The 25,268-nt window shown below is 36.2% G+C and overlaps 1 protein-coding gene across 1 annotated transcript in view; it reads right to left on the minus strand.

The window, feature by feature from the left end:
• FOXP2 (forkhead box P2) overlaps positions 1-25,268 on the minus strand; it is a 444,921-nt gene that overhangs the window by 120,476 nt on the left and 299,177 nt on the right. Inside the window, exon 5 of the mRNA XM_037389994.1 lies at positions 11,887-11,976. Within this exon, the coding sequence (XP_037245891.1) occupies positions 11,887-11,976 (90 nt within the window). The remainder of the gene's footprint in view (positions 1-11,886; positions 11,977-25,268) is intronic.

The raw sequence follows: 25,268 nt of genomic DNA on the forward strand, positions 1-25,268 counted from the left end.
AGATGTATAAGCATAAACCTCCTGCCTACTGCTCAGTCCTGCTTCAATGGGTATGTCAATGATGCATGTCTCTGCAGTTCTTTTTCTCTTCTTGCACTCTGTTAGTGTTGCCAGAATGCACTGTATGCTTCTGGAAATCTGATTCACATTAACATTTTTTACAGTGACTAATATAACAAGACTCAAACCTCTAACACAAAGCTTTCATAACTGCAATAGTACGAATAATAAAATATTAAAAGTATGAAAAATAAAAGTTTCATCCTAACAATGAGATCAATACTGAGCATGGAATCTAACACATTTTAAGCTTAAAAATAGTGTTTTTTTGATCATGGACTGTTATTCAAGCCAAATGTCCAGAACAGTATTTGTCAAAAACAACAGTTCCTCACTGTTTTATCTCTAAGAGAGAAAGCACACTAATTATTATTCCATAAAGCATACCTTTCTTATGTAAATCACACTTTAAATTACTAATTAATAACAACACTAACAATGTTTCGATGTAATGAAATGAAAATCACAACACTAAATCTCCCCAAATTAAAATAGAACAAACAACTTCTTGCACCATTTTTATGGCACCATTCTGAAGGCTCTATGGCAATGATGTTTACTCTCCAAGGAAAAAAACACGGAACATTTGAAACAATCTGCCAGGTAAAACAAAGGTTTTCAAAATGTTTTTAGAATTCCTGTTGACAGTTTCACAGAGGAGAAAAGTGACTTAAATAACAAGGATTCTTCCCTGAAATAGGATTCTGTTCCTGAGTTCCTCCTAAACTCTTTGACGTTCACAGAAGTTTAATTGAGACATAATTTCTGTGTAAATAATGTGGTGCATCAACAGCTCTGATACATTAGTTTCTACCTTAACTACAAGAAGGGGTCAAATTCTGCTATCACTAAAATTATTCAGGGTTTTCACTTAAAAAATCTAAGAGATTCCACACATAATAAAAGCATTATCAAACCTTTTTTGTGGCTTTTTTATTACACCAGAATTAATTTTAAAGATGATAACATTACTATAGTTCAGCCTTTCTGAAACTACTTTAGTAACTTCCTACTTACTATACTTAAAGTAAAAAAACCCCAAAAGATCCAACAAATCAAAGAAAATCCTATAAATATTTTTATATTGACTGTCCAAACACTATACACAATTGGCAGGTTTTACTATTTCAATTTATCTTGACAATGCTACCAAAACTCAAGAGGGTTGGGAAATCAGTCTTAATGAGTACTGATACAGTATTATCTCTGGTTGTATTTTAGGACATTCTTTATTATGAAGATTAAGGCTGATACAATAGCACTTATATTTGTTAACTACAAATATTCCAAAGGATCATACAGAAAGTCCTAATTATTTGTTTCTAGAGGTATGCCTGAACTATTACAATACAAACTGTACTGCCCCAGTCAAATTACAATGATTAAATACTCAAAGAACTCTACACAAGTATTGCCTCCACAAAACAACATTTTCCTAGAGTAAACTATTTTGCAAGTATGTAAATTAGTATGACTTTTCTTCAGTGTGCAAGAGTCCCCTCTCTTAATCTTGGCTCTGAAACTTATTGTGTCATACTATATGCCAGACCCTAAAATGGTTGCAATAATAATTATCTCATAAATGGGCTGTTAGACTAATTCATTTTGTTTTCAGGCATCGTGAGAAAATCACCTAAACTCTATAAATAAATTTAACCATTATAAAAGCGGGTATTTTGAGAAGAAAACATATTTAAAATACTGGTGGTTTTTTTTTTTTAATAAATTCTACCTCTTGTTTCAGTGTATTTATGGCTTAGAAGAGCAAACTAATTTTAGAATGAATGACTTCCAATTAAAAATGTCCGTATTTATTAATTCAGTGGTATTTCTTCTATGTCTTACTGACAATTATGAAGTCAACCCATTTTTTGTATCTAATAGCTTAAAAAAATCCTGACTATATAAAATTATGTGAAAGCTACAGCTACTTTGATTATGTTCGTAGAAAACGCTAACTTTTGTTGTAATATAACAAGTGAGGATTAAAGTATCCAAAATGGTCATATACTGAAAGTGAATTTAAATAGATGAAATACTGTGAATTTAGGATGTCATCTGTATTTTATTAAATGCCAGTCATTATCTAGTCTTCAGTGTTTTTTATTCATGAAGCAGGCCATAAATATATGGAAAATAAAGTTGAATTTAAAAAAAATAATCAATTGTCATGTCCTTTAAGGCATTTCAGGTACATGCTGTAATTTTAAGAAGGCATTAAAATCCTTTTAAAATGAATGTGCTGATTTACTGAAAAATCAGCACACCGTTTGTTCCCTAGAATTTTGCTATTGGCTTCAGTGACTCCTTACCTTTTTTTTTTAAAAAAAAAACAGCAACAACAAAAAATGCCACAACACTACAGGACTAGAAGAGACTTTCAAAGTTTTTAATATTTTTATTATTGTAATTCATGTTATGTAAGTCCCTTTCTCAGCTGGTCAGGCTTTACCTTTTAAGTAGGCAGCGTGTGTGGGAGGTGTCTCTTGCTTCCACCACTTCTACTAGAACAGTAGTCCAGAAACCTTTCTCTGCATAATGAAAAGCTTTCTTTCCCATAGGTCATTCATGTTTAGCTTAGCTACGTGTTACCATATTTAACACTGTTCTTAAGAAGTGTAACAGATGTTTCTTCCTTCCTAAAGCTTGCTTCTTTCTTGACCCAAATTGCATAGAGCAAGCACAACCTTTCAGCCTACGCATCAGTCTGAATGAAACCTTCTTGGAGTTATATATCATGAAAATATACACAGAATTCACACAACCTTACTGTAGGTATGTAGCAAATGTGCTAAACTATCAGCTACAGTCAAAACGGTGAGATACCTTCACTTCATGGAAATTCAAGGCATCAGTACTACAGCCCTGATTCTTTCAACAGAGCTATATAGAGCACACATCTAATAAGGTGCCGGAAAGCAGGTGGATTGCATATCTCCACTATTCCAGATGGGGTCTCAAAGATACCTTTTAAAAATGGCATTAATATTCCCCTATTTTCATTGGAAACATCTTTTTACATTTACAATTGCATGTTCTTGTTTTCTCACCTGTTACATCACAGGTGAAAAATCACTGTTACATCACTGGTCATTCACAGTCATACAGCAACCAATACACTGAGCTTCTCTCTTCCTTTTTCATTTAAAGTGATGGACACAAGCTCAAGGAAGAAATTTTTCTAAGTTCTTAAATACATGACCTTGTTCTTTGCTGTACTTTCTAAAATTTATCAGAATTTACTTCCTAAATTACATTCTTGAAAGGTATCTACCTTGAACAACAGCCCAGCCCTCTGGCAAACCTTATCCTCCTCTTTTCTTTTCCGTGGGTAAAATACACGTCTCCTGTTGTTACAGCAAGCTTGCAATTAGGCATTTTTATTTCCTCACCCAGAGTATGGGTTCAACCCTTTCTAAATGATGATATTTTTTTTTTCGTTATACGCAACCATCAATCACCATTTGCCTCTGTATTTGCATTGCTATTTCCACTTCAGAGACTATGGCCTCAAACTGAGGTTCTCCATAGTATCCTCAACTGTTCTTAAAATGGAAACAAACTCTATTTTGTGTACAATTTCACATCGCACCATACCTTGTATTGGGAAATATTTTTCCTTCCCTTGGTAATTAGATTATTCTTAAGTGTCAAGCCCATAGCTATCTGTGCTCTAAATGATAACTGCTTGAATTTTAAAATAACTTCTACAAGCACAGAGTTGATTTTTCTATTTTTTTCTGACATGTTACTGTATTGGTTTTCCTCAGTGCTGTGTAGGCTGTCTTTTCTACACCACTGAAAGTGTATTTCTTGAACAAACGGATTTACTGTGAACACTTAGGGGAAAATCTCACACTTCAGGTTCTCTGTAATTCTTGAAACATATTGATGTCATTGGCACACCATATAGTTTCCTTTGTACATAGTATTATTGTACAATTGCTTTTCAAAGCTTCATGTAATCAAGTAGTAAAGCCCTAAGTAGTGTTTAGTAAATTTTTCACCATTAATTCTATTTCATAATACTCTCATCTGTCTGTGTCAATAATATTATATTAAAAGCACAGGAAGGCATAAAAAGACCTAGAACACCAAAGTGGCAATTGTTGGACAACACACACTTCCCAGCAGGATGGGCTGACGTGCTTTTCCACTTGACCGTGTGATTGGTTTTTCCGCAGCACATATGCTCACATGCTTTTTTTCTGTGTAATATTTATGCATGATCATCTGGATAATTTTAACAGTTTTTAATTCAATTTTACATGTACACAGCCCAAGTGAAGGTAAACTAAAATTAACACCTACGTTGATCTTGGCATACATTCAGATTCCTGATTAGTCTGCTCTCCACGCCTCCAGCAAAGTCCCCCTGCTTGGTAAAGCAACTGGACAGCTAACACAGAAACTACAAAAAAAAAATGTCTATGTAATTATGAAATATCAAGAATAGATTCACAAAGTAAAATTCATCTGGAAAAAAAAAAAGTATGGGAAGTAATCTGCACAAGGAATGCCTTGAATGGCTACAGAGAGAGACTGGATTTCAGGTGGAAACCTGCATTTGCTACTATTGGCTGAAGATTCTTCATTTTTTAGTCACAGAACTTTGCTTTTCATCGAAAACTTCCTCGACTTTTATAACTGCCTGATGAAATGAAAAACGTTCTGAAAAAAAATTTAAAAAAATAAAGAGACTTTCCTTAACAGTATTTAAACTAGAAACCATTTTTTTTAAATTTATACCCATCTAGAGCAGCCACAGAATATTTTTGTTCAGCTGCTTTTCCTGCTTTGGCACTTTCTAAATCAATGCACACTAATGTCTTTTTCAAATTCAAGAGTATCGGGAGAGCCTTGCTCAAGTGGTGTGATCCTAAATGGGCGTAATTAGGGCCCTGCCTGGGAGCATACCTTAATAGAGCCGCGCACCGAGTGGGGGGCCTTTCACTCATTCCCTCTCAGCTCTTCACAAGCTCTTCTGGGCAAGGAGCCAGCTGGGCAGAGCATCAGGCTGATCCAACCTGTTGCAAGAGCCTGGAGAAGCGGCTCAAGGGAACCTACACCTCCCAGCACCACAGAGGAACCACTCAGGCAGCCTGAAGATGAGCAATCCTGAACATGCGTGCTGGTTGCACTGGGAGGGCTCCCTGCAGGACACAGCTTTCCAGCTGCTCAAGCAAGGCAAATCCACTTCTCTATAGAGCTTGGAGACTCCTATAGCTCAGAATGTAAAGCCTAATCCGTCCATCCATCCATCCATCCCATGCACAGCAACGTTCCCTGGTATCAGATAGGCTGCGGATTCTGCTGTGAGAGGAAAATGGGTCTGCTGGTCCGCTACGTAAAAGCTACTGTGAAAGTACCTAGGCACTCTCCCTGAAGGTTTGCCTTTCTGAATCCCAGTTAAGAACCAGTCCCGTCTCCTCCCTGTCCTCTAGAAGTACCAGAATCAACTAAAGAGAAAGGGGGAAAGGAAAGACATGACAGTGATGTAGGTGACAAATGATTCCCCAACAGTCACAGTAACAGAGTGACACATCAGATTGCCATGCAGACATATGTTTAACACTAAAATGCCTCATGAAATCCCTGATCACATAGTAATCCTAATTAGTATTCTGCATATTCAATACCTGTAAACAGGACTTGCATAATACTTCTTTCCTCTTCTTCCAAAATATTTTATAATATTGCAACAATATTTTCAGGATGAAGATGTACTCTGTGCACCAGCTAATTTTTTTCCTCTGTTAGGTACAGATGAAGCCATTATGTGGTAACTTCCACTAGAAGGCTGCTAGTAAATATTTTTCCACATTACAAAGCCCACACATAAGGTTAGCTGTATTATTTTATGTGCCTGAAAATGACAATTATCTGCTTTATCAATAAGGGATAATACCTCAAGGTGACTGACACTTTTAATTTAAGAAGGAAACCATACTAACTAGTGCCACTTTCTTGTAATGCTGTTTTTTAATACTGGGATTTTTTCAAGAGTAAAAAGTGACTTGAAGTAATATTCTTGAAAGAATTTACAGCAAAATGGCACACGATGCAAAATACATTTTTTTTCACAAGTAAAAGAGGTTGTCAAAGACAGGACAAGCCTTTGGAGTAGACTTGCATCTACATAAATAAGGACTTCCCACCAAGTTTGTTATCCAGACGCTTTCACTGTAAATCAATGAAATACGTCCAGGCTTTTTTTCTTTATTATTGTATTTATCTCTCTACCTGAAATGATACTCCTGTTTTCTGTGCCATTAAACCTTGAACATGGATATTTCCCCTTTCCCTCCCCCCGACACCTTACCTAAAAATAGCTCCTTGCCCTCTCTCCATCTTTTGGGGTTATCCTTGTTTTTAGAGTGGGTATCACTGATGCAAATTTCTGCACCTTAGAGGATAACTGCATATTCCTCCTAACAGACTTACAAGGGAAAATGGGACTTAGGATTTTCCAGCAGCTATTTTCCAAATTTAATTTACCCCAAGCCTCAATGTTTGCTTATATGTAGGCCACACATTTCCTCCAGAATTACACTCGAGAGGGAAAAAGACTGTTTATCACTGCTCTCCTATTAGACTATACATAAGGCATTTGCATCTTTCTAAATCAGTGCTTCCTAGCATGTACAAAATCCTCCTACTTCCTATGCTTAGCAGCACGCATTAAATAAATAGAAATATGTAACACACAGGTTTTAGAAAGACAGTTTTAGACCAGTTAGATTTGTTTCTGTTTTTGTTGAATGCAATGCAAAGAAAACTATCTAAGTTACAACCAGCACTTGGGTTTTTGCTGTTTTTAAACTGGGAATTTGTTACTGACTACACATGCATGGTTGCAGTCAGTGTGCATTAAGTCAGAGGATAGAATTTATAAGCAGTACATTTTGTCTCTTTTCTCCCACACTCCCAATTTCTTATCTCTCATAAGCCCCTTATGTATGTTTAAAAAAGTAACTAAAGGTTACAATATTAATGATATGTTTGCTTATTTATTATATGCAGTGAATTTTAAATTCAGAGCCATATGAAGATCCGAAGGGAGATGACCAAACTAGGGGAGAGTAAAGCAAGGAGAGTAGGTTAAGAGAGACTGAATATCTTTTCATGCTAAATTTTTGCATTTTACTTTAAAAAAAGTGGTTCTTCTGATACTAGGTACTAATGCAACAAACATTAAGTAATTACACTTAAATGTACGCTTACTTTTCCCAAATTTTATCACATGATTATACTGCAGCGAAGTGCTCATGCTAAATAAACAAAGCTTACCTTAACAACTCAACACTCCATACAGCATGATATTTATACAACAGGCTTGGTAAACATGAAGATTAACCCTTTGGTTTCAGGAGTCATGATTTCCTGACATGCCATACTCGTACAGAATGCATTAGTATTGATGTTGAAACAACAAATCTCCTAGCACGAAAGAAAACACAACTAACCAACTCATTGTAGATATATTAACTTATGGGATGGAAGATAATGATCTATTTATTCTAATTCTGATAAAGTTCAAGGTCTGACTTTATCAAGATAAACTACTTTACAGTCATTATAGGGTATAAGAATATCTAGGCTTTTCATAGCTCTTAGAGCAAACAAAATTACAACTAGCTGTCCAAATCACTGTGCTATGCAGCCAACAAGAGTATGTGTATCATGGACAGATCAGTCCAAGCAGCTAGATTTGCCCACCTGGAAGGGAAACAATTGCAATGCTGTACATGAACTCCCACCAATGGTAGCAAATTGACAGCATTTACCTTTGGGTTACACTTGTGCTCCGCACAGTTCCCGATGAACTGCAAGTCTCGCTCATGATTTTCATTGTAACAAGACAATAAAGCTTCCAGTTTTAAAACTCAGGCTAGATGGCACTAGGTTCTTCAGCGGCCATAAGGACAGTGACTTTCTGCCACAGGATAATGATCTACAGGTTCTAAGAGCTGAAGTGACATTTTCCCTGTTATGCCTACTATGGAAATGTGGCGATAGGGAGTAAAATCCATGAAAGCAATCAGCTCCCTTCACCATGGATTACCACAATCCCAGCTTCTCCGGAAAAGAAAAGCACTCAGAAACAAAAACCAGTACTATAGAAATCTTAACCTTACTACTGCAATATGTTTTCCAGGATGCACAGTAAGAAAGTAAACGCTATTATCTCATCACATGCAGGTTAACGTTATCCTCAAGTCTCATCACAAACCCTCCTCAGCTATTCTGCAATATGTCATTAATCAATGTATGCACTGATTGGATCAATTCAATTGGTGCATCAGTGGAATGAATGGCATATATAAACATGTTTCAAATACATTTATTCGGCTATCTATATATGAAAGTAAAATCGCTACTGCAATTGGTACTCAAGCTTGTCAGATGGGATGTTTTTCTCCTTCTGTTTTGCATAAAACATGCTAATGGTTATGCCATCTGCAGTCTGTAACCCAGAAAAATGTAAATCGGAAAGTAATAGTAGATCAAGATAAGACTTTATCTAAAACTGTAATTTTTGCAGGTATTCTGTTAATTCACAATCTAAATATGTAACTCCTCTCCCTGAAAATACAGGAAAACTACTAGATAAGGGTAACTTTTGCATTGAAAACTAAACCAAAAATATTTCCCAAAACAACATTCCTCTTTTACAATAGATAACATAGCGGTAAATTTAAAAAGTTTTCTCATGAGAATAATACAAAAGACACTCAAATTCTTCTAGGAAAACCCCAGCAGTTCTTTAAAACCATCCCCTCTGTAAAGTACAGTAGAACATCATGACTTACCCAACACCCTGTTTTTGCAAATCTGAAGACACAAATTTGAAGGTTTCTTCAATAAGCTTTCAACTTGCTGATTAGCTAGTAGGTGCTGTAAGTCACTAAAATACTTGACTCATTATGGAGTAACAGAGACAACATATAGAAAAACACCATATGCTACTTTCTTCCAAATATCCATCAAATACGGAAAGACGGCCACTAAAATTAATACCATTTTTTTCCTTCTTTGGCACATGGAACAATAGAAGAGTTTATATCAAAATAAGGAGCAATGAGAGATGCAATGGCAAGGCTTACCTAACACACACATTTCCCTGCAGATCTGGAGCTAGTTTTAAAAGTTTTATTAGGTTTTTACTAGATTTATAGATTGGATCTAACATATCTCCAGTTGCCAGATTAGAAAATTGCTCTGAAATTAAAGGAAATTAGAAATACACTAATATTAAAGTATTTTAAAATACTGGAAGAAGTCTCTTTCCTTAAGCACAACACAATCACGAGCATTTTTGTCTTATAAACCTCAGATTGCTTATACACATTTAGCAGTTCCTACTGCTAGGAGGTTTTGGCTAAAGTTACCATTAAATTTGGCATAATAAAGTAATAATGCTTACAATTTTATGACCCATATTACTGTATTTGGTTAAACAGGCATCACAATGCTCAAAATGTGAATTTCCACTACATAATGAACAACTACGTAATGAACAATGAACAGCTCTGTAGTAACAGTAAAAGACAGAAATAGAAAAGCTCCAAGGACTCATTTTCAAAACCTTTATACATCCTTTTCACTAAAGAAGAAAATTAAAATGGAGTTTGTGCTCATACCTGAATTTACACGGTGTTTGATACATAAACCAAAGTCTGGGAGCAAATTCCATTTTCCTCTCATTTAAAAAGGAACCAAATGAAGTGTCCAAGGCTAATAAGAGGCTCTGTGTACATACTGATCATGGAAGGAAAAGCTGGAAATGTGAGCAATAATCTTGGCTTTAGGGAGCATGTAACAATTTTGAAAAGAAAATTATTTGGTTTATTTTCTTCTTCCTGCCTCACGAGTGTGACTTAAAAGGCACTGACTCTTCCCGGCAAACATGTAATACAGGATATCTCTACAATATACCATCCCATGGCGTTTTAAAGGCATCAGGCCAGGGTTAGTGCTCCAGGAGTAGGAAGGCACAAGACTCCCTCTCCTCATGTCATCATCCTCTGGGTTATTTGCGTGACTGTCTTTGTCTCCAGACATGGTTTTCTCTCCTTTCGTCAATGCCTGCCACCAATAGTGCACAACCCCACCTCTTCAGTCTTGAAAAGAAGGTTTACAAATGGGTGGAGAACGTGAACGGAGACATCAGTAGCTCCTGAACCGTTCCAGTTTACAAACTGGAAGATTAAAGCAAGCTAACTTCACTGGGAAACATATACTGGGAAAACACCACTATTCTTGCCAGTTTCATACACTTCCCTTAGCGTCTGGTGTTGGCCAGTTTAGAGACCGGACACAGAGCTAGATGGACCTTGTACACTCCTATACAGCCCATGTCACCCTCCAGAATGAGGAGCTGGCAGAATAAACTGCTTTCACAGTATTCAGTCATCTCCATGATTCAACCCTTCAAGATCACCAATTCCACTTCTAAAAACTCAAAAAACCTACATTGTTCACAGGCTGCCGTCTTTATGACTACTCTTCCCATATTAAATGAGAATTAAGTATCTTCAGCCTAATTTAATACAAAGCAAAGTCAAGAGCAAAGAGTGGAAAGGTGAGATGGCTCCAGGACTCCTGTGTCTCTGGACTGGACAAGTACAGCGTGGCTTTAGTAATTTTTCTAAGTTCTTGTTTGGTTCTGAGCAAATAAATACAACTTTAAATGTATATTTGAAGAGAGCTGATGTGGAATGTGGAACTGTTTGCTGTGTCCAACATTGCTCCATGAAGTTTCACGAAGAAAAGGAGACAATGTGAATTACATAGAAAAAATTGCACAAGTGTTCAAATTTCACATTTAACTGGCGGAGACAAAGATAAATGCTGGTGCCTGGGGTCCTCCATTATGCACAACAAAAACTAAAAACGAGATGAAAATGCCCTGTTCTATCAGAGAGCTGGGGAAGTCCCAAGAGGATAAAGGCTCACCCAGAAAAACAGATGTGAGGAAAAGAATGGTAGGAGTTACAATTTTTTATTTTCTGAACAAAATAAAATCCTCTCCCATGTACATTTTTTGCCTGCAACAGACTAATTCAGCAGTTAAACACTCACATTTGGTCTCTATACAATGAGAGAAGCAGTTTTGTCAGCAGACTGCAATTTCATCTGGAATTCTGAATTTGCAATAAATGAATTAAAACCTCAAAAAAACCACCCAAACCCCAGACAAAATTCTTCACGAATAAAGTGCTACATGTATTTTTAGTTATAATGCCTTTAAAATAATTATTCAATAACAGAACTTCTATTCACCCAAACACAGTCTGAAGCCCAACAACATCCCAGTGTGAAACTCCATGACATACGCTTTTCTAAAACGGCAGAAACAGCTCTTTCATTATTTCAAGCGGTTGTGTTGATAATTTCTGAAAACTGTTTGTCACTTAGGTATAGTACCAATGAGTTACTAGCTTTTTTTTCTTTTTTTTTTTTTTTCCCCTGGATACTGTTTTACTTTTAGTCTTAACACAGCCATTTTTACCATTTGATCTACGTATAAAAATCACATACCAATTTTGCAACACATCTAAAAATTAATACATACCAAAGCTACTGAATTCAGACTTAGTCCTAGACCTTTTAAGCATCTCTAGCTACAAAAGGCTTTTGTAACCTATGGTGAATTTTCTCTGTGAATGAGAAGTCACCAGTATGCAAGTCTGTAATCTCCTGTATGTGAACACGCACATACACAGCATTAGAGAAGGGGCATCCACACACGTCTGACATGTGACCAAGCACACTGCTCTTCCCTGAGAGTAAAGGTCCCAAAAGCAAGGATACTTTACTAACCTGCAGTGGTCTCTGTTTATCACTGCCCTTAGGAGATTTCAGTCCACTTGTCTGCTGCTGTAAAAGCAGCTGCCTTGCTGCCTGGAGTGCCTAAAAGTAAAAAAAAAAAAAAAAAAAAGTAAATAATTTCCACCAGTTCCTAGAAAGACATGAGTTACTCATTGCTAATGTGAGGTAAAAGTCCAATTGAACAAACACAATCTCCTCCTAGTCGATTTGTATTTGCTAGTTTTCAGACTTCAGTTTGTTTTTTACTTAAAACATAAAAAAAATCATCTGAAAGTACATATATAGGACTTCACTGGAATTTATGGATGTACATGAAATCCTGCAGGAAATAAAGTTAATTTGTTTGAAGTGCTTGAAGAGGAAAAATCATAAACTGCATCAATAGCCTCATTTCCACAAGGAACTTGTCTTTGAGTGTTCAACTAAAATGCCCACTCCCTTGCAAATTATCATTCAATTTGCATTTTCATATTAGAATTTTGAAGCAAAAGCAAGTAGACTTCAAGTGTTACCGGAAGCTGTAATTAAATTTGACAAATCAACATCAGATTATCTTGAAAGTGAATTAATAAGGATATTCATTGAAGATTAAAAACACTTTTTGTACTTACAATTCAAGGAGAAACCTCTCCTTTGACAAAAAAAAAAAAAAGTGCAGTTTTAATGCCAAATAAAAATGAGTGGTTTTCATTTGCATTCTTAGGAAAATCAGAGAACAAAGAAATTACTACTCAACCAACCAGATCAGGCTCAGGGATGACAGTATCCCAATCAAAATAGAAAATGTTTTCATTTCTTTTTCCATTCCAACTCAGCAAAATACAGTGAAACATATGAAATGTAAACAAACATTCTACTTCCCCCCAAAAAGCTAATATAAAATATTTTTCCCTATAAAAATGTTTTTAAAATGCCAAGTGTTATGAAGTCGTATTTATTAAAGAAATGAAAAAAAAGATTCAAAACATTTCCACTGAAACTACCTGGAGAACTCACCCCTCATCCCTGCGTGTCCCCCCCCCCCCCCCCCCCCCGGCCTCCTGCCACCTCAAAAAAAGCATTCAGTAAATAGCAGTAACAGCTTTAAAATACATCACGCTATTATCTATGTTATTAAAACATAGTTTAGGTGGAGTATACTGCAATAAATTCCATTTGATCAATGTTCCCTAAAATAATAAAGATTCTCAGCTGATACAGAGAGGTACAATTTTGATTAGACTCAAATGAGCTGGTTTTTAAGATAGTTTCTAGTATCCATGACAACAGTTGCTTTGACAAGATGTGCATATGGCATTACACTGCCAGCTGGTGTGAACAATGTTTGAACTACTGCATTGAGATGCTGAGCAAACAGAAAAAGTTGCCACGTCTTAACCCTCAGGGAAGGCAGTCATCCCCTGATCAATTATGAAAAGACAGAGAGAGGGCTGCTACAGTCTGGCTCCAAGCAAGTTTTCTGAGAAGCCAGGCAGACACAGAAAACCAAAGTAAACAAACTGAATGCACCAGCCCCATCTCCTAACAACATTGATTTGTCTCCCCATAGAAGGCTCTGGTACAAAGTTTGCAGAGCAGACTTTTAACATTTGGAGACATTCCCACAACAATCCCCGTATTGTTTCATCAAATTCTCAAGTAATTACAGGTCAGCTTTACAAAGACTACACATTCTTCCCAACCTAAGCAACAAAGAACTAGCTTCCCTCCACCAAAAAATAAACAACAGTTCACATATTTCACAATGCACTTGAAATGTTTTGTTACCAAGGAACCACTGGACGCCCTGTTTCCTATGCAAATAGCAAATTCTCCTTTGCACTCGCAGTTCTCGTAAAGACAATCCTGCTCTGTCTGAGATCAGAGATAAATTTATCTGTTGATTTCAGGGGCACCAGGATTTGGCCCAACTTCTTGCAGTGGTTTAAACGCAAAACATGGATTAAATGCACAAACAGAATATCTATGGCAAATTTATAATCCTTCCCAATATTTATGAGTTCTCCAAAAGGGAAACTTGAACGCAAGTGAGAGAACCACTGCAGTCCTGAACTCACGGGAGACTGTACAGAAAAACCAACCTCACAGCTCAATGTGATACTGCTACAAGAACCAGAGAAGAGATCTGGAGTTGCAGAAAATGGGAAAAAACACAAGGATAATTATTTTTTATTTGTGGTGGTCAGAGAAAATTCATTACATTGCCTTTATCTAGAAAAGAAATTGGAATGATAGAATGCTGATGTATACCTGCAAATAACTGGAACTCTCAGCAAGCTGCTTCAGCATCCTAATCTTCCTTAGCAGCAAAGTCATCTCATGTCAATACAATAAAACAAGGAAGCAGGCATCTGGTAAAGCTGTACACTTACAGTACTTGAAAATTTGAGAATTACAGTATGCTGCAGCTTAGATTTAAGCTAGACGGTATAATTTCAAATTGTGGCTAGCATACTCCCAAGGAATCCGCCTAAGAAAGCATGACTTCCTACCGCTAACTACAAAAAGACTCACACTTTATGAAAAAGCAAGGAAGCACAACAGGATATGTTTGCATAAAAGGCTCTACTACTTAAACTATTTTGATTCATACGTGCTGGTTGGGATATCTTTAAAGGAGTAAAGGCTTATCTTTTAATACAGAATGTCTTATAAATGATGACTACCTGAATACTTCAGTGATCTTATTGTGGCAGTTTAGATTACTGTAAACACAGGAGATAGAAGAAGAACAGAAAACAATTTCAAGAGATCAGAGATGATTTAAAACTCATAAGGAGAAATCACTGTCAGCCTTTGTTCTTGTAGCAGTTGTCATATGGTACTTTTTCCTCCCAGTCTGCTGCTTAACTACTAGATTTTGCTACTCAGTAAACAACCTCCCAGAAACACATTGTTAATTTCAAAGGATTATTACTGACACTCTTCATAAGTGAAGATTATGAGACGATAAAACATTCAGGTCTACCAGTTAATTTGCTGCTATTAAATCTTTGCAAAACAAATTGACAACTCGAAAGTGTCTTTCAAAATTCATAGTTTAACATATACACTTAAAGTAAACACCCATCCCATGTATCACTTTTAAATTTCTATGAACTAATTTGATAGTAACTCATGGTCTAAAACCAGTTCAATGAAGACAAACTGATGTTTATAAATCTGGCAGACCAAAATTATGCTGAGTCCTACCTCAACTTAATGGCAGCAAGAATGGATTCTAAGGCTCAAAACCGGATCTAGTTTCCAGGAACATTTGTTTCAAATTTAGTAGGCACTTTTCCTTAATTAAGTTATCTAAATTAGTAAAACTATACCAAAAAAGTCAAAGTAGACAAAAGCAATAAAAAGAACTGAGGATTAGAAATTATTTTAATAATGCAAATGAAAATCATTATAATGCTTTAAATAGTGGCTGTATACACAGGAAATTTGGGCATATGGTTTCCAGAACTCACTGTGTCTTCTAGTAAAATATTTATTGGGAACACTACTTCTTAATATTTACTGTGCAGCTTTGGCATAGCTAAAACATAAACAGAACAAAAATGAAATTAATTGCATATAATTCACCCTATTAAAGTTGATAAATTGTGGTAGATTTTGCAATTTGTTGGTGATAATACTATGAGACACCACTTGCTTTAATTTTGTATTCCAAACCCTTGTATTTAAGCATGCCTTCAATTATTTTTTTTTAAGTTTTATCATTTTAATAAAGTGATAGCAGTCACTGAACGATGGTAAACTTATTACTTTGTTTTTTAAAAAGTAAATAGATGTATTTTTTAGGAAACAGATGTCACTCATATCTTTACTTTAAAAACAGGAATGTTTAACCTATCAGCCTGTTGCGTTTGAGACGTTAAAATGAAAAATGACATCTACGCCCATTAATATCGTCAATGTATAAACAGCACAGCGTGACACATTCTTGAGAGCTGAAGGCTACAAAATCTCTCTGAAACATAAATAACAAAGCACTCAGAAGCATATTTGATGTTGATATTCATCTCTGAGAAAAACACTGCTGCCTGGGCTTCTTATGAAAATAGATGCAGCCCAAATGGATCTCCTGTAATTGGTTTCAGATAGCGAGGTCAAAAGAAATATGATACAAGAAACTATTATGTGGAACAGGCGAAACAAGAATGTTTATACAGGCACTCCCTATTTATACTGACAAGAGGTGTATACTTTGTAGATAACCAGAACTGAAAAACTTGCCAGGAGACAACCAGATTCTTTCCCTTTTCTAACTCCAAATCCCCTACTTTATTTTTTCAAATGACTGCTTACTCTAACATTCCTGCTGAACGTAAAATAAGTTTCTGAACATAAAATAAGTTTCCAACTGGCTGAATATGTCAAACGAGAGTCATCTCGCTGGTAGCACTATGCAACCGAAACGTATCAACATGCTAAGCTGGATTTAAGGCCAAAGACTGCTATGCACTGGTTGAATAACAAGTTAACCAAATGATTGCATAGCTACATTTATCATAAAAACCACTTTAGGAGAACCTCTGCCCCTTCCCACCCTGCCACAGGCCCAATCTCCAGCTGGCTCCAAACAACATGCCCAGAATTATCCATCGCTGTATGAGATCCTTGAAAGATGGTGACAGAAAACACTGTTCAACGTCCCCTAATAGCACTGAAACTGCTAAACCTTTCTCTCGCTGACTGTATTTTCCCAGAAAGGTCTCTAATAAACATCACTGCCAGTCAGCAGAGCAGCTTATAATCTTTCCAAATGGAGTAGCAAAGCATTTAGCGCTATTCAAAGAATCTTGACTTCAAGATGATCCAGCTCCATTCCAACACCAGTCTCTCCAGGAGACTTGACAGGAAAAGCAAACTCCCATTTAACAACACTCTTCTTCCCTAAGTTACACAAAGGAGATAAAAACCTGTTGGCTGAGGACAAACGTGCCACAGTGGAGAGCCCATGAAGTCAAGGGAATCCTGCGTGTAACTAAAATCCAAGTCACATAACCAGCCCCATTTCACCCAGGAGTGGCAGACTCAACTATTATTGCAGTGTTTTCTACAGAAGTAGAAATGAAACCCCAGATAGCTAAGGCTGTTGGCACCCACCTCAAGGAATATATTATCTAAGAAAATTTACATGGTCACTAAGAAGGATTTCACTCAATTAACCCAACATCAAAGCATGCAAATACTCAAATGAAAAAGATTTGTCTGTCTTCTGCGTCTAGATTAGCAGCTGCAGACAGCTTCGATGTGCAACGTGCTGAACTGCAGGGTGCCCTGCAGCCTTGCCTAATTGTAGAACACAAACCTTCAAGACACCAAAATTCTTGAAACTAAATTGCGCTCAAAAAGAAGAGTTAACAGCCTTGGACATTGTATTACCACCCCAAGTACTCCTACCACCAAGCTGCTAGATAGGAGGAAAGAAAAATGGTGGTGGCCACCAAGTGCTGTAATGAGCCCTGCCCTACAGGGCATGATTAAGTGAACACTGAATATGCTTGAAAACATTTGCTGTATTGATGCTACAGGAATTTATGCAAAGGAATGACTGGTTCCTAGATCCCCAGGCTGCTCAGCTTTTCCAAGGCTGGGGAAATTCTGCATTTGTCCAGGACAGCAACTCTTCATGCCTGGGGAATTTCAAGACAGAAAGGCAGAGCACTTTGAGGATTAGGTGGCAAGTGGGGAGAGCAGTTCTGGATCAGTTTAACTTACGTACTTATATTCCTCACACTCCTTGTCTTAGAAACAAGAATTTCACGGGATCAGGCCCTCATTTCCTTGGACCGAAAAGCACTTTGTTGTGGGTTTTTTTTTGTTTATTTGTTGTTTTTTTTTGTTTGTTTGTTTTCTTAGGCTGATACTGTCAGTTTCAGCATACTGAAGCGCTGACTTTGATTCAGATTTGTGGTTTTCCCTGCAACACAAACAACACTAGAAGAGATCCTCAATCTACCTGAGCTTCTTTTCTGCCCTGATGTTATCCAGGATTAATTTGCAACTGAAGAGAAAAAGTAACAGTAATAAACTGATGAATGCAACATGAAGTCTCATAATGCTGTTTAATAAGAGGAAATTAATCACATAATTGTCATAAACCTATTTTCAAACAGCAATCTATCAGAGAGAAATTATGCATCTGTAGTTATTGACCTTTCATTTTACCATGACTGATTCGTAATTAGACTAGTTTTGTGAAAAATAATAGTTAATTACCAGATTTTTTTCACTCTAATTGTTTTGGCAATTTTTTTTTTGTTTAGTGTCTTACTTTTCCCCCATGTGTAGGATGCTAAATAAATACAGGGCGCTAATAGCTTAGCAGCTAACATATTTTATTTTATAAGGCAAATTTAGCTTCTTTCTATATAACCCAGTTCAACGGATACTAAACACTTTTCCAAAAACAACTCTCATTATTCCTGCCCATTATCTGAGCGACCAAGCTAGAAACAGACCACCCATAACAGCAGCCTGCTTCAGTGCCTGGTGCCATTAGTAGGGCTCTTCCCTGTAGACATCAGTCTGCTTTGGTCACCAGGGCTACATGTCAGACCATGTGTAACATGGTCGATGAGAGCAAACCCAAATGCGGTCTCCAAAGCTCAGGCCACCTGAAGAATACAAATGTCAAGGGTTAGGAGAGATGGGGGCCCACAGCAGCAATGTTGTGCTCCAACCTGACAATCTCCTTCCTTTCATCTCACGTGCCTGAACTTAACTTTCCTTTGGTAAACACATGAACAGGCAATCCACCCTCCTTCATTCCTACTACTTATATTACGCAGTGGCTAACTGAATTAATGAAATGAAAACAAAAACAGTGTACATATCACATACCAGCACCACAAGCTCACAAATGTCCTGCAACTGCTATTTTCTTCCATGTGGCGCTATTTTTAGAAAACTGGGAGATGTAATAGCTAAACAGAAGAGCTGATCTCTTAGTTTTATATGAACAGATTGCAGCAATGTTTGGCATTTATGTTTTGTCATGTATGTTTTCCATATGAAAACTGGTATTAACTATTTGGCATGAAAATCAGCTCGTAGATATGTAAAAGCTATTTAAGTGTGCAGGGAAAAGAAGTATCAGTACAGCTACCCCATAGAGAATCCAGAAACAAAGAACATCCTTAATATTATTAAACGTTCATACAATATTGTGCATATATGGTATAAATGCGTACATATCCTTGATTTGAAAGGAGTTGGTTAAAAAAGGACTTTCTTTCAAGTCTGTCCATTGCAGACATTCACTTATTGGCTGTGAAGCCTACTTCAATTAAAGCAGTCTGAAACAAAGTAGTGATGTCTTAGGTAGAATAATAGATGGCTTGATAATTTATAAATAGGAAAGGAACTGATGCAAATGAAAGCAAGAGTGGTCCCATTTGTACTAAAATCAAAATGCAGAGCAAATGTGGGAGGAGAATGAAACACAGTATTAAGCGAAGCATTGTAACGTTAGGCTGTTAGAAGGCACAGGTTTTAACTGGTAAGAAATTTGAAAGGGAAATTTATAAGTTAAAGACAATGAAATCAGCATGGAGGTTATTAAGGAAATGACTAACAAAAATCATCATCAAGATATAAACCAAACCAAAAGGTGAGACAGATATAAAATAGAAGGAAACATGCTCTCAAACATTTTGTTCTGGCCAAAAGAATAAAACCAAAAATTTGAGAGGACAGATGTAAGGAGGACTGATGAGTTTTATTATGTAATACAGAGATTTAAAGTAACATGTGAAGAACAAATGCCAAACCAGTATTTACCGTAGAGTAGCTTTAGCCATTTAGAAGGGAGAAATAAATACCTCTATCATTACAACTTTCTTTCAATTAAATAACATTCTGCACAGTGACTGGTAAAGGAGTGCTGGCACAAAGCACTGTAAGCCCAGATTCAACATTCCAATATCCTGTGACCCAGAAAAAAAAGTTATCCGTCCAAAAGTGTGGATCTATGTGGTACCAAAGTAATTACAAATAAAGTTCTACTAATTATAGGAATCAAACTTTCTCAGACAATCAAAATGTGAGGAGTTACATATTTATTGAAGGGTTACTGACTTCAAGGGCTCTGTTTATTTGGAAAAATAACTGATTTGATTTACCACTGCCCTTACAAATCCATATCCAGTGACATGAGTGAGACTGCAACTACAAAAGGAAATATTATCAAGATGGTCGTATCAGGATTTTGCCGTATGGGCGGAAGACACAATAGCCATTACTGAAACAGGTAATCAGTGGAGAAGAACAAAGTTCACGGATGGGTTTCACATTTGATTATAATTATAAATTTAAATAAAATATTTTTAATAGATCTAATTACTGGCATTCAGTTCTTACAAGAACATAATCTAAATAATCTTGAATTTAGTATATGTATATATGATGAAAAACATATTAAAGACAAATCAATATTGTCATGTTATTATCATAAAAGCAAGCTGGGACATATAACTAGAAGTGTCACAAAAAACTGGCATTTTTTCCACTTTATTCAACCTTCTAAAGACTCAGATAGCAAACTGTACCCAGCTTGGGGCACAGTGTTTCAAAGAGGTGGACCATCTGACCAGTGACCAGAGAAGAACAGTAATAATGATCACAATGAGAAAACCCAAACTATGGGATAGCAGAAGTCTGATCATAAAAACAGAAAAAGAAAACCCTAAAGCAATAGCAGTCTTCAGCAAGTTTCTGCACAGAACAAATTAATTGTATTCCATGGGTAGGACAAGCAAGAATGGCTCTAAACTGAATCCAGGGAGATTTAATTAAATTTAAGAAGAAACTTTCCAACGGCAGGCGTAGTGCAAGATTACAATTGTGTAGAGACTGCAAAATCCTTGTCACTGGACGAGTTTAAGAAACATCTTCAGGAACAGTTATGAGCAGTGGGACACAGAAGATCTTTAGAAATGCTTTCCAGCCCTATTTTATTTGATTGTGTGGTTCCTCTGAAAGCATGCCAAGTTCAGATTACTGTGATGTCTAACACCTTGCTATATTTCAAATAACACCATGCTCTCATAAACTAAGTATCACGTAGCTTCAGCATGGTTTGTTTCTATGGTGAGTTAAGAGCAGAGGATCAGTAAGAGCTGTTCATAAAGACTCGCTCTCTGGAATTTTCCGACCTTACATGACCAGGTTTGTGTTTACAAGACTAATCTTGAAATCTTGGACTAAGCAGAGAAATAGTTTATAACGAACAGGAGATGGCTTAGAATTAAGTGCTCTGTGCCCTAATTGCAGTCAGAGCCATCTGGACAGGGTTCTTGTGTCCTCACCACCAAGTATGTGCACAATAGTAGCAGAAAACAAGATTTTCTTGATATTACAATTCTTACCTTAAACAACGGAGACCTGGCTGAAATGGAGAGCTAGCAAGAAGAGGGAAAAACGAGGCAAGAACAAGGGTCTGAAGCACAGCTTGAGCAACTGAAGTCACTTATCTCCACAAAAATAAAAAGAAAGTTAAAGCAAATTCACTCATAATTTATGTGAGTTTAAATCTAAAGCTACAATAACAAAACTTTAAAAGTATCTTTGATAACCAGATTTCAACCATGTTTTTAATGAAATAATTTGATCAAAAGTCACTACACAGTCTAAGCCACTTAAAAAAAATGGTGTATATTGCTAAAGCTAAATCATCTCAACTGAAATCTTACTGAGTCTCTTTTTTCTCTTATGCATATTTTTGTAATACTTTTTAAAACTTTCGTTGTCTTAGAAAGGTCCAGCTACATATTCAATACAAGAATAATTAGGGGAAGAAACAATAAACACGAATGTAAATGGGTGATATAATAAGTCTTTTTATTTGTATTTTTTCAAGGTTTTTGATAAAACTTCTTTTGGAGAGAGAAGTGCAGTCCTGTCTGGTGTTTTTTAAAAACTAACAAACAAACACAGTAAAAACATTTATATGAGATCAAGAAGTAAATTATGCCAACAAACAGCCCATTTTCTAGACGCTAGGTCTATTAATGGCGGTATTTGACAACAGTTGAAATGTGCTGATAATACAAGATCTGATCTAAACTCCTTGGAATAATTCTGAAGCATTAAGATCTGCCACTAAGTGTGAACTGTGAAGCTCTGGAGGAACCTCTGTACCATGATCACAAGTTAATTTATATATATATATATATATGTATCTATGTGCAAAGTAATACAGGGATTCACACATATAAAACTATTTTTTTTTCTTCAATGGGAAATGCTTATATTCTGTGGAATATCCAACAAAACTAGTACTGGTTAGCTCTGCATCTCTGAAAAAGATATCTGCACTTGTGGTCTACTCTGGCCTGCCTGAATTACTACAGCAGTTTCCCTCTCAAGCTGCTTATCTACTACCTTTTAACTCTTCAGTGCATTTTGTGATGATCTAGCAGGTATGATCCAACATGCAGACCTCTGTCTTTGAAGAATCCCCACCTTCAGGTTCTTGCCATAGCTGGCAAATGAGTTGTATGTTTTGAAGGGTAGCCTTAACAGTCCGTGTAGACAGAGCTACTGAGAAAAAATTCTCCACTTTGGGGACTTTTAAGAATGGAGATTATAAAAAGAGTGAAATGACAAAGAGCTTTAATTTTAAGCTAAAGTGCAAGTGAAGACAGACAGGCAAATGTCCTCAGGCTCCTCATCCTAGTTTCAGCCTTTGTGAGGAGATCTGGTAGGGAATATATTCTTTATGATTAGAAACTTGCAGGGATAAAAAATAAAAGACCTGAAGCTAGTAAAAATGTTTTGCAGGAGAGGCATAGAAAGACATTTTGCAATTCTCAGGGCGTTTAGGTGCTGGAGAAATGATAGCAACTGTACAAGGAAATCCCAAGTAGTATATACATGTGCAACACAACAAGTTAGGCATTTGAATTAAAAGGCAGATGTTCCAATCACACTTCATCAAGTTCACCCAGGAAAAAATGATTCTTATTATATTGCCTTGGCATCTGCAATAATCTTCCTAAACAGCAAACTAATCAAAGAATTAGAATAATAAATATGCTCAGGGGCACTATCATGTTTAGATGCATTTGTAAAAGCAGACACACCCAGTTATGTTGGTGCCAAACATGTGTAAATACTTCACATCAGTTAAAGTCTCTTCTGGCATCAGACCGTAAAAATTTCCTCTGAACCATATAGCATATATTGCATAATCACTATCACTAGAATTGCATTAAAAAAAAGCACTGACAACCTAGGCACATGATCAAAATATACTGGAAATTAAGTTTAGATATAAATTTTACACCTTTTATCCTTTCAGCTACTCTTCCTTTACACAGATCAAAACCTGAATTTCAGCTTTTATTTTATCAGTCCTTTATCACATCTTGTCATCAATTTAATATGGTCAAAACTCAGTTACTAGTCTTCTAAAGACACTCTTCTTTACACATTGCATATAGTTCAGATTTCATGTCCTTGAAGTATTTTCCAGATTCTCCTTTCTATTATAGCTCCTTTTTTCTTCTCGTAACACTTTAAACCTCATCAATCTGTAACAATTCCTCTACCTTCCTCTTTGTGACTCCTCTCAAAAATTCTGGATTTATTCCAGATACTGCTTTATGGGAGGCATCAAGCCATTACCATTGCCCTTCCTTCCTTCCAATATCTTCACCCTCATTGCCTCCAAGGTGTCTATGAAAAAAAGAGCAGACGAGGGGCTTATTTCCCTCATAGCACACTGTACTTATTAAAAGTAAGTATGTATGTTTGCACTTGTGCACTTATAAGGCATATGTAAAACCCTATTACTTAGATGCTTCCTTTTCCCCGCTGTACTTGTGCAGCCTGCACCCACACAGTCTTCACCAGCCCTCACAGCATTGTCACTGTACATAGAAAAAAAGTACCAGAAAAGCCCAAACTCACACTAAATCTAAAAATCATTCTTATATTAAAACCAGCATCTATCCATTTGGTAAATAACTCATGCAGGTTTTTTACAGTAATTTTAGTCAATTTTGAAAATGGAAGCCTGGTAATCAAATTTGCATTTTGAATTATTTAAATAAATCCATAGAGGTGTGAAACAGCAATGTATGGATTAAAGAAACACTATACTTTTGCAGCCTTTCCACACACATGCCTTAATTAGAAATGTTACATTTCCTTTCCTGAAAAATATGAAACAAAATTTATCTAAATAATCTCAACACTCACACTCATCCTCCCAAACCTTAACCTATTTTTCAATCAAGATTTCGTTGCTGTGTCACTCCCAAGTAGTTTTACAAAATGACAGACTGTTTCCTCTGACCAATGACCAGCAACATTTTCAAACTTGCTGCAGTTTACAGTTTACATTTTTTTGCAGTTCTACAATTTACTGATAATTAAACTTACATGCGGATTGCCAACTTCATCAGTAAACGCTGCATTTTGACCTCTGGTTTAATTTCAGTGTTTTATACAATACTTCATTAAAGATGGTTCCTTATGTCTATTGCTTCCATGTAACCATAGGATTATTGCATTTATTTTTATATTTTGATATATGTGTGCAAATTATTTTTGTTGTCAGATTGAAAAGGGAAGCAAGGCTTCTCAAGGGCAGATAAAGGGCTTTCAAAACTTAGGAACTGTATAAGCTATCCAGCAGAATACTTTATGTCATACAAGGGTACTTGGGTACTTCATCTAGGTATGATACTAGCAATATCTTTAGTACACTAAACTATTCACAGGGCCACATAATAAATTAATAATAGACTAAGTTCTAGTTTTAAGTTCATCACCATTTCATGTGCTTCTTTAAACACAGTGCTCATTTTACAAGTATCAGCAGACAGACATGGGAGTACAAAAAAACAGTAAACAGATAAAGCCCATTTTTTTTTAACCTTAGGTATTATGATCTGATATTACTTTATTGCTTCTAATATTACCTTTTAGTTTAATTGCCTAGGCAGGAGGCAGTGTATCTTTACCTGCAAACACTCATCTGTTTTCTTCCCAGATCATCACTTCATACAATGATTTGCAAGTATCACAAAAAACATGGATCTATTCCCAATTAGGTATTTTGATACTATCATAGTGCTACAATGTATAGCAAATTTTACTTTAGCTGTTTTTTTTTTTAAAAAAAATATTGCATCTATGGATGGATTTTTTATTTTGCAGAATGAAATGTAGGTAATTCCAGCTCTGAGATTTGTGAAAAAGAAGTATGACAGCAGTTTTAGTTGAAAGGCCTTGCCTTTTATAAGAGAGCCATCTGGATGGTATCTGTTAGCCTACTGCAATTCCCAGGGCTCCTCTTGTGCCACAGGACAGTAAACTGAAGAATAAAAATGGGAGAAAAAACATTTTATGTCAGGACTTTGGGATGG

The sequence above is a fragment of the Falco rusticolus genome, chromosome 5, assembly GCF_015220075.1.
Source record: "Falco rusticolus isolate bFalRus1 chromosome 5, bFalRus1.pri, whole genome shotgun sequence".
Lineage (NCBI taxonomy): Eukaryota > Metazoa > Chordata > Aves > Falconiformes > Falconidae > Falco > Falco rusticolus.